Source organism: Eriocheir sinensis, chromosome 47, assembly GCF_024679095.1.
Source record: "Eriocheir sinensis breed Jianghai 21 chromosome 47, ASM2467909v1, whole genome shotgun sequence".
NCBI lineage: Eukaryota > Metazoa > Arthropoda > Malacostraca > Decapoda > Varunidae > Eriocheir > Eriocheir sinensis.
Window position 1 is genome coordinate 932,881 of NC_066555.1, and position 13,370 is coordinate 946,250.

The window sequence follows — 13,370 nt, forward strand, 5'->3', positions numbered from 1 at the left end:
TTTCAAGTAGTTTCCTTAATTAAAACAAATAAATAAATAAATAAATGTACTATAAGGGAAACAAATAATATAAACTTTTAACAATTCTTTTTTATTAACAAGTAGTAACCTTATAAAAAATCTTACACACACACACACACACTCCTTTCTCCTTCTCTTCCTTGCACAAAAAACTTATCATATTCATCTTCTTTTAACCTTCCTTTCTCTTCCTTTCCTTCATTTCTTTCTCTCTCTCTCTCCCTCCCTTCTTCCTCTCCTCCTCCTCCCTTTCTCTCTCTTCCTTCATATCTCCTCCATTCCTTCCTTCATCATCCTTGCCTTCTTCTCTCCTTCCTTTTCTCCCTTCTCTCCTCTCATCATCTTTCCCTTCCTTCTCTTCTTCGCTCTCTCCCTTTTCTCTATTCCTCCATTCCCTTCTCCCCTTCTTCATCATGTCCCTTCCTTTCTCTTCATTTCTTCATATCACACCTTCCCTTCTTTCTCTCCTTCCCTCTCTTCCCCTCTATACTTCCTCTCCCATCCCTCCCTTCCCCTCTCCTCTCCAATATGGTTTTTTTTTCTCCCCTCCCTCCCTTCCTTCCCTTCCCATTTCCCCTTCTCCCTAACTTCTTCAGGAGGTCATCTGTCCCCCTTCCCTTCCTTCTCCTCCTCTCCTTGCCTCCCCATCTCCCCTTCCCTCCCTTCCTTCTCCTCCTCTCCTTGCCTCCCTATCTCCCCTTCCCACCCTTCCTTCCCTTCCCTTCCTCCCCATCTCCCCTTCTCCCTTACTTCTTCCGGAGGTCATCTTTCCCCCTTTCCTTCCCTTCCCTTAACGCCTCCTCTCCTTCCCTCCCCATCTCCCCTTCCCTCACTTCTTCAGGAGGTTGTTGTCTTTCTTTTTCTTCCTCCCCTTACTCCCCACAATGTCTCCCCACGATGGCGGTTTACTGGGGAGTGTCCTCATCTGCTGTTGCACTCTCTGGGGGGAGGGGAGAAGAGAGGTGAGTTAGTGGTGAGTCAGTCCCTTCCTCTAACTTCTATATTCACCTTCTCCCTCTACCTCTTTTATATCTCTCCCTCCCTTCCTCTAACCCCTATATTTTCTCTCTCTTTACTTCCCTTTCTTCCTCCTCCTCCTTCTTTTTCCCTCTTACTTCTCCCGTGTTTTTGTTTTTCCTTCTCTACCTCTATTCTCGTATCCATCTCCCTACCTCCTTCCTTCCGTCTCTCTCGCTCTCTCTTTCTCCCACCCCTTTATCCTCATCTTACCTTTCTCACTATCGTCTTTCCTTTCTTGCACTTTTCCTCTTTTCTCTTATCTCTTCTCCCTTCCTTCCTTCCCTTCCTCTTACCTTAACCTTTCCCTCCTCTCTTCATCTCCCTTTTTGTACTTTTCTTCTTTTCTTTTATTTCCTTCCCTTCTTCCTTCCTTCCCTTCCTCTTACCCTAACCTTTCCCTCCTCTCTTCATCTCCCTTCTTGCACTTTTCTTCTTTTCTTTTATCCCACTTTCTCCCTTCCTCTTACTGTAACCTTTGCTCTCTCCTGATTTTCCTTTCCTGCACTTTTCCTCAATGTTTTCTCCCTCCTCCATTCTTTCCTTTCTATAACCTTTCCTCTTTCCTTATATTTATCTCTCTCCCTCCCCTTCTATTTTTTTATTCCTCTCCCTCCCTTCCTTTTTCACCCCAACCCTCCTCCTCCTCACCTTCCTCTCTGTCTCCGCTCAACCCCAGGCCTCGGCGGATGAACCTGGCGGCCACACGAGCGTCAGTGGGCTGCCGCTGCGCCCGGGCCTCCACCTCCGCCAGCCGCCCCTGAGTGTCCCGCAGCCGCCCCATCTCCACCTTGTAGTCGTCACGGAGACTGTCATCCACGTCCTCACCACTCGCCTTCATCAGCACTAGGGAAGGTGAGGTGCGTTAGGTTAGGTTAGGTTAGGTCAGGTAAGGAGAGGTGAGGTGTGTTAGGTTAGGTTAGGTTAGGTCAGGTTAGGTGAGGTGAGGTGAGGTTAGGTTAGGTTGGGTTAGGAGAGGTGAGGTGTGTTAGGTTAGGTTAGGTTGGGTTAGGTAAGGAGAGGTGCATTAGGTTAGGTTAGGTTAGGAGAGGTGAGGTGTGTTAGGTTAGGTTAGGTTAGGAGAGGTGAGGTGAGGTGGAGTTAGGTTAGGTGAGGTTAGTTTAGGTAAGGAGAGGTGAGGTGCATTAGGTTAGGTTAGGTTAGGTTAGGTTGGGTCAGAATAAGTGAGATGATGATAGGTTAGGTTGGGTTACAATAAGTGAGATGATGATAGGTTAGGTTAGAAGAGGGGAGGCGATGATGAGGACATTAAGTGAAAAGAAGAAGAACATGAATAGTTGAGGTGAGGTATGTTGGGTTAGGTCAAGAATTAAATATGATATAGTACAAACTTGATACCTGCTACCCCTCGCCCTCTGACAATGTCGCTGTCTAAACCATTTTTGCTCATGTTTCAAAGCAGTACTCTCGAATCTCTTAAGAAGGATCAGGTCCCAGCAAATATTAAGGTTTTTAAATGTAAAATATTGGGGTTTAATATGGATCTGAATACGTACATATGAAACTTTAAAAATGACCTGATAGAGGGGATGGACTATGGATGTCAGCCGAAAACCCTTCACATGACACTCATAGATTAAACACTTTTTTTTTAATGCCTGCCCAAAATTAAATGTCTCATAAGCTGTCAAATATGGTAGTTTAGGTGTGGCCAGGCTAGGTCAGGTGGTTAGGTTAGGACAGGGGAGGCGAAGGTACATTAGGTTAGGTTACATTGGCTTGTATGGATGAGTGGATGGATGAGATGAGGAAAATATGAATGTTGTATTTGAATGTATTTGAGAAGATAAATAACACATACTTAGCTATTATTTTACAGCAACAAGAGAAAGTCTGTGGCTATAAAGAGAGAGGGAGAGAGAAAAAAAACACAACATGATGTTCAAGTACACTAATAAAGCAGAGTGCTACTTACTCCAGTAGAGGGAGTTGATGGTGTAGATCTCCATCATTCCCACTTTGGCACGCTCCAGAGGGGACAGCTGCAAATAGACAGGACCAGGAATTGATAGGAACACACAGTACACTTCTTTGACCTATACAAGCTTTCTTTCCCTTCAATGAGACAGGACCAGTCAGTAACAGGAACACACAGTACACTTCTTTGACCTATACTAGCTTTCTTTCCCTTCAATGAGACAGGACCAGTTAGTAACAGGAACACACAGTACACTTCTTTGACCTATACTAGCTTTCTTTCCCTTCAATGAGACAGGACCAGTTAGTAACAGGAACACACAGTACACTTCTTTGACCTATACTAGCTTTCTTTCCCTTCAATGAGACAGGACCAGTCAGTAACAGGAACACACAGTACACTTCTTTGACCTATACAAGCTTTCTTTCCCTTCAATGAGACAGGACCAGTTAGTAACAGGAACACACAGTACACTTCTTTGGCCTATACTAGCTTTCTTTCCCTTCAATGAGACAGGACCAGTTAGTAACAGGAACACACAGTACATTTCTTTGACCTATAAGCTTTCTTCCCTTCAATGAGACAGGACCAGTTAGTAACAGGAACACACAGTACACTTCTTTGGCCTATACTAGCTTTCTTTCCCTTCAATGAGACAGGACCAGTTAGTAACAGGAACACACAGTACATTTCTTTGACCTATACAAGCTTTCTTTCCCTTCAATGAGACAGGACCAGTTAGTAACAGGAACACACAATACACTTCTTTGACCTATACTAGCTTTCTTTCCCTTCAATGAGACAGGACCAGTCAGTAACAGGAACACACAGTACACTTATTTGACCTATACAAGCTTTCCCTTCAATGAGACAGGACCAGTCAGTAACAGGAACACACAATACACTTCTTTGACCTATACAAGCTTTCTTTCCCTTCAATGAGACAGGACCAGTCAGTAACAGGAACACACAATACACTTCTTTGACCTATACAAGCTTTCTTTCCCTTCAATGAGACAGGACCAGTCAGTAACAGGAACACACAATACACTTCTTTGACCTATACAAGCTTTCTTTCCCTTCAATGAGACAGGACCAGTCAGTAACAGGAAAACACAATACACTTCTTTGACCTATATGCTTTCTTTCCTTCAATTAGACAGGACCAGTCAGTAACAGGAACACACACTACACTTCTTTGACCTATACAAGCTTTCTTTCCCTTCAATGAGACAGGACCAGTCAGTAACAGGAACACACAATACACTTCTTTGACCTATACAAGCTTTCTTTCCCTTCAATGAGACAGGACCAGTTAGTAACAGGAACACACAATACACTTCTTTGACCTATACAAGCTTTCTTTCCCTTCAATGAGACAGGACCAGTTAGTAACAGGAACACACAATACACTTCTTTGACTTATACAAGCTTTCTTTCCCTTCAATGAGACAGGACCAGTTAGTAACAGGAACACACAATACACTTCTTTGACTTATACAAGCTTTCTTTCCCTCCACTCCCATTGAAAACAACAAAATGAAGTATGAATATAAACATTTGGACTCATTAACAAGCTTTCTTCCTCTCCACTCCCACAGAAAGGCTAGGAAAGGCAATGTTCTTTGACCTATACAAGCTTTCTTTCCCTCCACTCCCATTGAAAACAACAAAATGAAGTATGACTATAAACATTTGGGCTCATTAACAAGCTTCCTTCCTCCCCACTCCCACAGAAAGGCTAGGAAAGGCAATGTTCTTTGACCTATACAAGCTTTCTTTCCCTTCACTCTCATTGAAAACAACAAAATGAAGTATGAATATAAACATTTGGGCTCATTAACAAGCTTCCTTCCTCTCCACTCCCACAGAAAGGCTAGGAAAGGCAATGTTCTTTGACCTATACAAGCTTTCTTTCCCTTCACTCTCATTGAAAACAACAAAGTGAAGTATGAATATAAACATTTGGGCTCATTAACAAGCTTCCTTCCTCTCCACTCCCACAGAAAGGCAATGTTCTTTGACCTATACAAGCTTTCTTTCCCTTCACTCTCATTAAAAACAACAAAATGAAGTATGAATATAAACATTTGGGCTCATTAACAAGCTTCCTTCCTCTCCACTCCCACAGAAAGGCTAGAAAAGGCAATGTTCTTTGACCTATACAAGCTTTCATTCCCTCCACTCTCATTGAAAACAACAAAATGAAGTATGAATATAAACATTTGGACTCATTAACAAGCTTCCTTCCTCTCCACTCCTACAGAAAGGCTAGGAAAGGCAACGTACTTTGACCTATACAAGCTTTCTTCCCCTTCACTCTCATTGAAAACAACAAAATGAAGTATGACTATAAACATTTGGACTCATTAACAAGCTTTCTTCCTCCCCACTCCCACAGAAAGGCTAGGAAAGGCAATGTTCTTTGACCTATACAAGCTTTCTTCCCCTCCACTCTCATTGAAAACAACAAAATGAAGTATGACTATAAACTTTTGGGCTCATTAACAAGCTTCCTTCCTCTCCACTCCTACAGAAAGGCTAAGAAAGGCAGTATAAGTTAATGTGAAAACTAAGACTTATTACCAGGAGTTCTTCCCTTCTACATATCACCAAGCTCTATTCCTTCCATTCCCCTCAAAAATTAAAGATTAACAAGATGATCTAATAAAATGAACACCTATAAGATTCATCACCAAGCTCTGTCCCTTCCACTCTCCTCAAAAAACACGGACCAGATGAAGTATGGATGTAAATGCAACCTCATTACCAATCTCCGTTCCTTCCATTCCCCTTAAAAAAATGAGAAAGACAAGATGAGGTAATAATATGAACTCCTGACTTCATTGCAACGCTCTTCCCCTCCACTTTCCTCAATAAGCAAAGATAGACAAGATGATGTATCAATATGAACATGAACTCATTATGAAGCTCCCTTTCTGTCTGCTCCCCTCAAAAAAGAGATAGACAAGATTAAGCACTGATGTAAGCACTTCAACTCATTACCAAGCTCTTCTCCCTTCCACTCCCCTCAAAAAGAGATAGACAAGATTAAGCACTGATTTAACTCATTACCAAGCTCTTCTCCCTTCCACTCCCCTCAAAAACTACTGTCTAGTTGTATGATAACGTTTTTATTTTCTTTCCAAAGGTGAAGGACAGTAAGCGTAGTCATGGCAGGCCGGCACAGGACAATGTTGGTGGTGGTGAGTACAGTCTTGTGTTTTCTAGTTATGAGATTTTTCTTAGAGCTGATGATTTTAGAGGTACAGATGGTTGGAGTACAATGTTGAATTTTCTAGTTATGAGGAAAATGACTTAGAGAGCTGAAAGGATAGGTAAAGCTTGTTGGAAATCAGTAAATTTACCTAACGGCCCACAAGCAAAATCTAGTTGTATTGAAAGACTGCTGGGGGCACTTAGCTGAGAGGGTTTCAAAGGATATTGTTGTCCTTGAAGAATCGTGTAGTATTCCTCGAGTGTGGTAATAAAAGACACTGTGGCCGAGTTGATGATGGTGCTGCAGTGCTGAGGTCTTATCTTAGTGAGGGTTGGAAGCGAAGAGAGGCAAAGCCAGCCGCGTGGGTCTGAAGGGATATTTTGAATTTCTCTCACCAGACGGCGTGGCTCTCGTCTCTGTTTCCAACGGTTAAATTATCCTTGCACTTTAATTTTAATTCAGCAAGGTAAATTACTTATTATTTTAAGAAGGAAACACTTCGATATAGTTCTTCCTTCCATTGTCAGCTTAGTTAGTCCTTTAGGCAGTGATCAATAAGATACGTCTCGATATGGGAGTCGAGGGTCGAGGTAGTAAGTACCATCGAGGTTTATTTTAGCTCAGATGATAGACTCAAGCTCTGGCCCGAGACTTGTGAGCAGTAAGGGAATAGTTAATTGCTAATCCCCTGCTATCATCACCTAGTTCCTAACAAGTTTCAGGGCATATGCTATAACTGGCATTAGCTGCACATGGGCTTGGCTTCCTCATGTCCAGCCCATTAGAAAGTAGATGGAAGAGGTAATGTTAGGGAATATGCAACAGCTGTGCATGGCCCCGGTTTGCTCATGACCATCCCATTAAAAAGCTGATGATAGGAGAGGTAAATACAGTTGGCGCCATACACTAGAGCTGCATGTGGCCTCAGTTTGGTTGTCTCCATCCAATTATAAAGATGATGATGGGTGCCCAGTATGTCATACTGACCGTAACTGTAAGCCCTCTACAGTTCTCCGCTACTTTACAATGGTTCGTTTTGTGATATTTCGCTCTTTTGGTCGTCATTGTTTAATTACATTTGCTCTTTTTATGATCCATCTGACTCACTTTTGTAATCAGTTCAGTCTTTATTTATGCTGTGCCATGAAAGGGGCGTGGGTGATAAAAAAATCCAACTCCAGCTTCAATTCCAAAAAATTTTGAGGTTGTAATTCCAAATCCAACTAGCGGTGAGCGGAATATACACCCAGGTCCTCCAGGAGACCACAACCGCAACCTGACCACTTAGCCCCCCCCCCCCCAATATATATAGCCCCTATATTTGCTCAGTAAAAAAACATCCTTCATATGACCTTGGCAGGGTAACAAACGAGCATCGGCAGAGTAATAAACAAGTGTGGGGGTCACGCCTCACCTTGCTGAAGGCCTCGTGGTAGGGGCGGGCCAGCAGGGGCTTGAGGTCCTTCTCCAGGGAGGTGACACTCTTTAGTAGGGACAGCATCTTGGGGGCCATGCCAGGCGGGAACTCCTCCTCGTCCTTCTGCTCCTCCTCCTCCATCATCTCTTCCTTGGCTGCCATGCTGGGGTGGGGGGGGTGATGGGGTGTGGGGGGTTGCAGGAGAGGTTGATGTCTTTGTTTTAGTGCTTTTAATTTGTCTAATATCTTCCTATTTTCCTTTTATTGGCTTTCTCTTTTTAAATTTTCCTTTTGTCTGTTGTCTTCTAAATCTGTAAGAGACATAAGAGGTTAGGGAGAGTACAGGGTTATGTTTGTATCAGTTTTAAACCTTCCTGTTTTCCTTAAATTTGCTTTCTTTCTTTAAGCATCCTTTTTTCTGCTATTTTCTAAATCTGTATGGCATGAAAGTTTATATTTATATCATCTTAACACTTCTTACAGTTTAATAACTTACTGTTCTCCTTCATTTGGTAAAACTTCAGAATTAAACCCATTTAATAATGCCAGAACAGGCCGCCACTGAACCTGTGCTTTCTCTTAATACAACAAAACTTCACTTAACACTCATGAATAGTAATTTGTTATTGCTAAAATGGTAACTTAATACCACTATGGATGATACACTTGCTCCCAAAATATTAACCTATCGCCACTAAATTATTAACTAATCACTGCTTAATTACTTTTTATACATCAGGGATGGATAATTTGTAGTAAAAACAGTTATTAAAATGACACTTAGCATGTTGAACTTTATCAGAAAAAAGTTATACCGGTACCACTGGAGTGAGTGGGGTGTAGTTCTGGAGTAATACCCTGGCATACTTTTCTTAAATAATGTTTTCTCTGCTAAATTTTTGAGCTGTAAGAGTGATGAGGCATACAAGAATTCGGAGACAAAATACTTAACGGTAAACTTTTAATAAGAGATAGTTTGTAAGATAAAGGAAGGGTTGGGGAAACTTCTGGGTTGTAAGAGCTTAACAAATTTACTGGGGAAAGCTTTAAGAAACAGACTGTGAGATAAAGGAGAGATTGGGGAAACTTTTGGGGCTGTGAGAGACATGAACTATATACTCACCGAGCTGGAGAGATTAATAGCTTGTGTTTATATCAATTCAAACACTTATAACCATTCAACAATTTTCTCTTCCCCTTTAATCTGTCTTGCTTATCTATGACTTTCCTTTCTTATCTCCTCTCCTTACCTTCTTTCTATATCTATTTTAATGCTTATCCCGGCTGCTTAATATCTTCCTCTTCTCCTTCTTATTTGCTTAATTTGCTTGAGTCTTCCTTTTTGCTGCTGTCTTCTAAATCTGTAAGAAAAGACTGAGGTTAGGGCAAGTGAAGGCTTTTTATATTAGTTTTTACACACGAGACACAAATTATACATTGACCCTGTTGAAAAGATTAAGGAGTCAAGCTTTTATCAATTTTAACACATTTAATTACTCTGCATCTATTAGTTTTTACACACAAGACAAAAATTATACGTTGACCTAATTGAAAGGATTAATGATTTTTCTTTAATCAATTTCAATACATCTAATTACTACTCAGCATTATTAGTTTTACACACAAGACACCACTCAAAATCAACCTCTCTTTAATTTTGTCTGTTGAGGGAGCGGTGAGTAGCGGGCTTTTTTTTTCTCCACTCTTTTTGATGCCCTTGAGCCGTCTCCTTTCTTGTAAATAAATAAATAAATAAATAAATAAATATTGACCTAGTTGAAAGGATTAAGGACTCGAGTTTTTATCAATTTTAACACATCTAATCTCTCTACATCTCCCTCTTCCTATTAATCTGCCTTGTTTAGCCACGAATTCCCTATCTTAATTTCTCTCCTTACCCATGTAACAATATATTGACCTAGTTGAAAGGATTAAGGACTCGAGTTTTTATCAATTTTAACACATCTAATTACTCTACATCTCCCTCTTCCTCTTAATCTGCCTTGTTTAGCCACGAATTCCCTTTCTTAATTTCTCTCCTTACCCATGTAATAATATATTGACCTAGTTGAAAGGATTAAGGACTCGAGTTTTTATCAATTTTAACACATCTAATCTCTCTACATCTCCCTCTTCCTATTAATCTGCCTTGTTTAGCCACGAATTCCCTTTCTTAATTTCTCTCCTTACCCATGTAATAATATATTGACCTAGTTGAAAGGATTAAGGACTCGAGTTTTTATCAATTTTAACACATCTAATTACTCTACATCTCCCTCTTCCTCTTAATCTGCCTTGTTTAGCCACGAATTCCCTTTATTTCTCTCCTTACCCTTGTAATAATATATTGACCTAGTTGAAAGGATTAAGGACTCGAGTTTTTATCAATTTTAACACATCTAATCTCTCTACTTCTCCCTCTTCCTATTAATCTGCCTTGTTTAGCCACGAATTCCCTTTCTTAATTTCTCTCCTTACCCATGTAATAATATATTGACCTAGTTGAAAGGATTAAGGACTCGAGTTTTTATCAATTTTAACACATCTAATCACTTTACATCTCCCTCTTCCTCTTAATCTACCTTGTTTAGCCACGAATTCCCTTTATTTTCTTTCCTTACCCTTGTTTCAGTACCTTACCTTTGTTTTAATGCTTAGTCTAGTTGTTTAATATCTTCCTGTTAGTATAGTGGCTTTATTTGCTTGTTTCTTCCTCTTTTTCTACTGTCTTCTAAATCTGCAATGAGGTTCTACACATGACACGAAATCTACACTCACATGGAGGGATTAAGGGCATGTGCTTTTATCAGTTTTAACGCATCTAATTACTCTAAATATTCCTCTGATCCTTCATATAATTTGTTTAGCTACGAGTTTCTTCCCCTGCCTTCTCTCCTCACCTTCTGCTGGCTCCTGCTGGTCCCTCCCTGCTGGCGGCGCGGCGTGGCGTGAGGAGCCAAGCGGTGGTTTGTTTACATTCTGGTGCCATCATCGCCATCATCAGCAACTTTAAGCCTATGCATCGGCACACTTATCAGCACTCCCTCCCTTCCCCTCCCTTCCATTCTTCCTAACCTCTCTCCATCCTGATTGATTGATAGTTTATTGTTGCAGGTGTTTTAACAGCTAAACGAGAAATCAAATAAGAAAGGAAGGAGATGCAAGAAAATAATGATGAATGAAGAAAAACGAAGAAATATACGATAAACAAAGAAATACACAATACAATACTACTCAATAATACTTTTTTTTTTTTTTACGTCTTGGCCTATTGCGCCGGTAGGCTTCTTCCCGGTGGATCCTGATGGTCGGTCCAAGGCTTCTTCCCGGTGGGTCCTGATGGTCGGCCCAGCCCGCTCTGGCGCAAGCGAATGTTTATGGTGGCGCCATCCTGCATTGGCTCATGCTGCCCTCCCGGAGCTCATCTTTAATCCTGGAATCTAGAGTCCGGGTTGATAAGTGGTCTTCTGGACAGCATGTGGGTAGTTTTAAGTCACTCGGCGGCTGAAAAATCCCAGCTTGGTGGCACCGGGCGGGGATTGAACTCGCGTCCTCCTGAACGCGGGGCCGTCTTGCTATTCGTTCAGCCTCCGCCTACCCATATTATAAAGGCTTATTACGTGACCATGTTCAGCCCAAGGCCAACTCACTCATGGTTTTATCTCTCTCTCTCTCTCTCTCCTTTAACTGTTATTTCTTCCTCCCCTCCATCTATCTTTCTCTCCCTTCCTCTTTTATCTGTAATTATTCTTCCCTTCATCTACTTCACTCAACTCTTTCTTCCTCTCTCTCCCTCCCTCTCTTAACTTAACTTTCTCAACCCGTCTTTTCATTTTCGACCCGTTACGAAATATTATAGACACGTGTATGAATCCATTTTCCTTTTCCTGTTACGTATATACTATATACTTGTGTCTGTATAGATATTACGTATAACCCTTCCTGCAAGCAAGGAATGTATGGGAGAATGCAATACAGACAGTTCTTCCCCTAAACCTATCAACAGTGGTGTTCCACAGGGCTCTGTTCTATCACCCACTCTCTTCCTGTTAGTCATCAATGATCTTCTTTCCATAACAAACTGCTTGTGTATAAATTTCAGTACGTATAACCCTTCCTGCAAGCATGGGGTGTATGAAAGAATGCAATACAGACACATCGTCAAGAATCGGCCCTTTCGAACTTATACAAACATCTCATTCTTCTTTGTATAGAAATCATTACGTCTCACCCTTCCAGCAAGCATGGAGTGTTTGGGAGAATGCAATACAGACATACAGTGTTGAGAATCAGCCCTTCCGACAAAAATAAACGTGCTTGTTTTTTTTAATAAAAAACTTCTTTTTTTTTTTTTGCAAAAAAAACGAAGCAAAAAAAAACTTTATTTTTTATTTATTTTTTCCTTAATTAAGATAAGGCGTGGGAAGACTTCACACCTCTCAGGCTCCGGAGACCTTCACAGCCCACCCACCCACTCCACTTATCCCAATCTCTCTCTCTCTCTCTCTCTCTCTCTCTCTCTCTCTCTCTCTCTCTCTCTCTCTCTCTCTCTCTCTCTCTCTCTCTCTCAGGTACATAAGTGTGTTATATAGTTACTGATAATTATATAAATATTTGTGTTACTATATCAAGATCACTACACTGACCTTGGTTTTGCTTGCTGCTTCCTAAGTCATTCAAGCCCTAGCTGCTGCTAGCAAGCTGCTGCTAGCAGGGGGTCGCGTGAGTTTGAAGCTTTTGGTAAAGGGGCCGCAGGTGCTAAATAGTTGGGCATCACTGCTCTCTGTAATGAGGTAGGGGCAGGAATGTGTACCAGCGTGGGGCGAGAAGCTGAAACACCGTCGGTCTCTCAGTGGTTTCAGTATTTAACCGTGCAGCAACACTCATGCATAACACTTTATTCGAACATTCCCTCCATGATGCTTCGTATTTTCACTCTATTACATATACTTATATATCATTATGTACCATTATAACGAAGAATTTCTCAACTTCTTGTCCAACTCAGATGTTTGTTTTGCTTGTGGCAGCCTCAATACACGCGCCACCACGCGTTGTTTTAAAATCTTGTACTTGTTGTGATTACAGAGTTACTGATTGAAAAAGAGAAGTGAAATAATAACAGAAGTAGAATAATAACCTATTTATTTATTATTCATAAGTGTTTTTAATACAATGAATACATTTCTTACATTTCGTTTCTCTTTCGGGTGGGTACGGTCGCCCCATGTTGTGTGGTAGGTCAACACACGAATGTTCCAATAATGTGGGATCCTAGCCATACAGAGAACGGCGTCAGATGCGTTTATGAAATCCATTTGTGAGTGTCTAGCTAACTAACAATGTGGTATCCTAGGTTTACACTGTTTAAGAAAACGGCCGCCTGTCTCTCGGCGGTGACGTGATAATCCTTGCGGCGCCGCTGCGTGGGGGTTCTGGCGCTGGCTCTCGAGGCACTGCAGGAGGATGCGAAGCCCTTGGGACTTGGGACCCTTGGAATCCCTTGGATCAAGGTACAGGGGCCGTAGCCACGAAAATTTTAAGAGTAATGTTAAACCTTGTTCTTAGTAACTCTTAGCCAATCATAGGTCCTTAAGTATCGCTAAGAAATCCCCTTAGCGTACTCCCAGCTGAGATGTATGGAGAGCAAAGAACTGGTGTGAAGCGCATCTAGCTGCCCTAGCACAACGACCACATTCAAAAGCATTGCACAGTATGGTTAACATAATGCATATTATATGAAGATAAAACAGACG

The 13,370-nt window shown here is 41.4% G+C and overlaps 1 protein-coding gene across 3 annotated transcripts; it reads right to left on the minus strand.

The window, feature by feature from the left end:
• Positions 1-853: 853 nt before the first annotated feature.
• On the minus strand, positions 854-10,620 carry LOC126981237 (nuclear nucleic acid-binding protein C1D-like). 3 transcript variants are annotated; one of them, XM_050832097.1, is made up of 6 exons: positions 10,515-10,620; positions 8,865-8,975; positions 7,612-7,925; positions 2,975-3,041; positions 1,690-1,884; positions 854-961 (listed from the first exon to the last, which is right to left on the minus strand). In XM_050832097.1, the coding sequence occupies exons 3-6, from the start codon at positions 7,774-7,776 to the stop codon at positions 927-929; spliced, it is 462 nt and encodes a 153-aa protein (XP_050688054.1). In that variant the 5' UTR covers positions 7,777-7,925; positions 8,865-8,975; positions 10,515-10,620; the 3' UTR covers positions 854-926. The 3 variants fall into 3 exon arrangements, with proteins under 3 accessions (XP_050688054.1, XP_050688055.1, XP_050688056.1); XM_050832098.1 differs by lacking the exon at positions 10,515-10,620 and adding an exon at positions 10,255-10,351; XM_050832099.1 differs by lacking the exon at positions 10,515-10,620 and having other exon boundaries at positions 8,738-8,874.
• Between the last annotated feature and the right edge of the window lie 2,750 nt (positions 10,621-13,370).

Excerpts from the sequence above, each read along its gene's own strand:
- LOC126981237 (XM_050832097.1), bottom strand. The coding sequence starts at position 7,776 with ATGGCAGCCAAGGAAGAGATGATGGAGGAGGAGGAGCAGAAGGACGAG. Across the intron at positions 3,042-7,611 it reads ACCACGAGGCCTTCAGCAAG|CTGTCCCCTCTGGAGCGTGC; the intron begins GTGAGGCGTGAC and ends GTCTATTTGCAG. Across the intron at positions 1,885-2,974 it reads CATCAACTCCCTCTACTGGA|TGCTGATGAAGGCGAGTGGT; the intron begins GTAAGTAGCACT and ends CACCTTCCCTAG.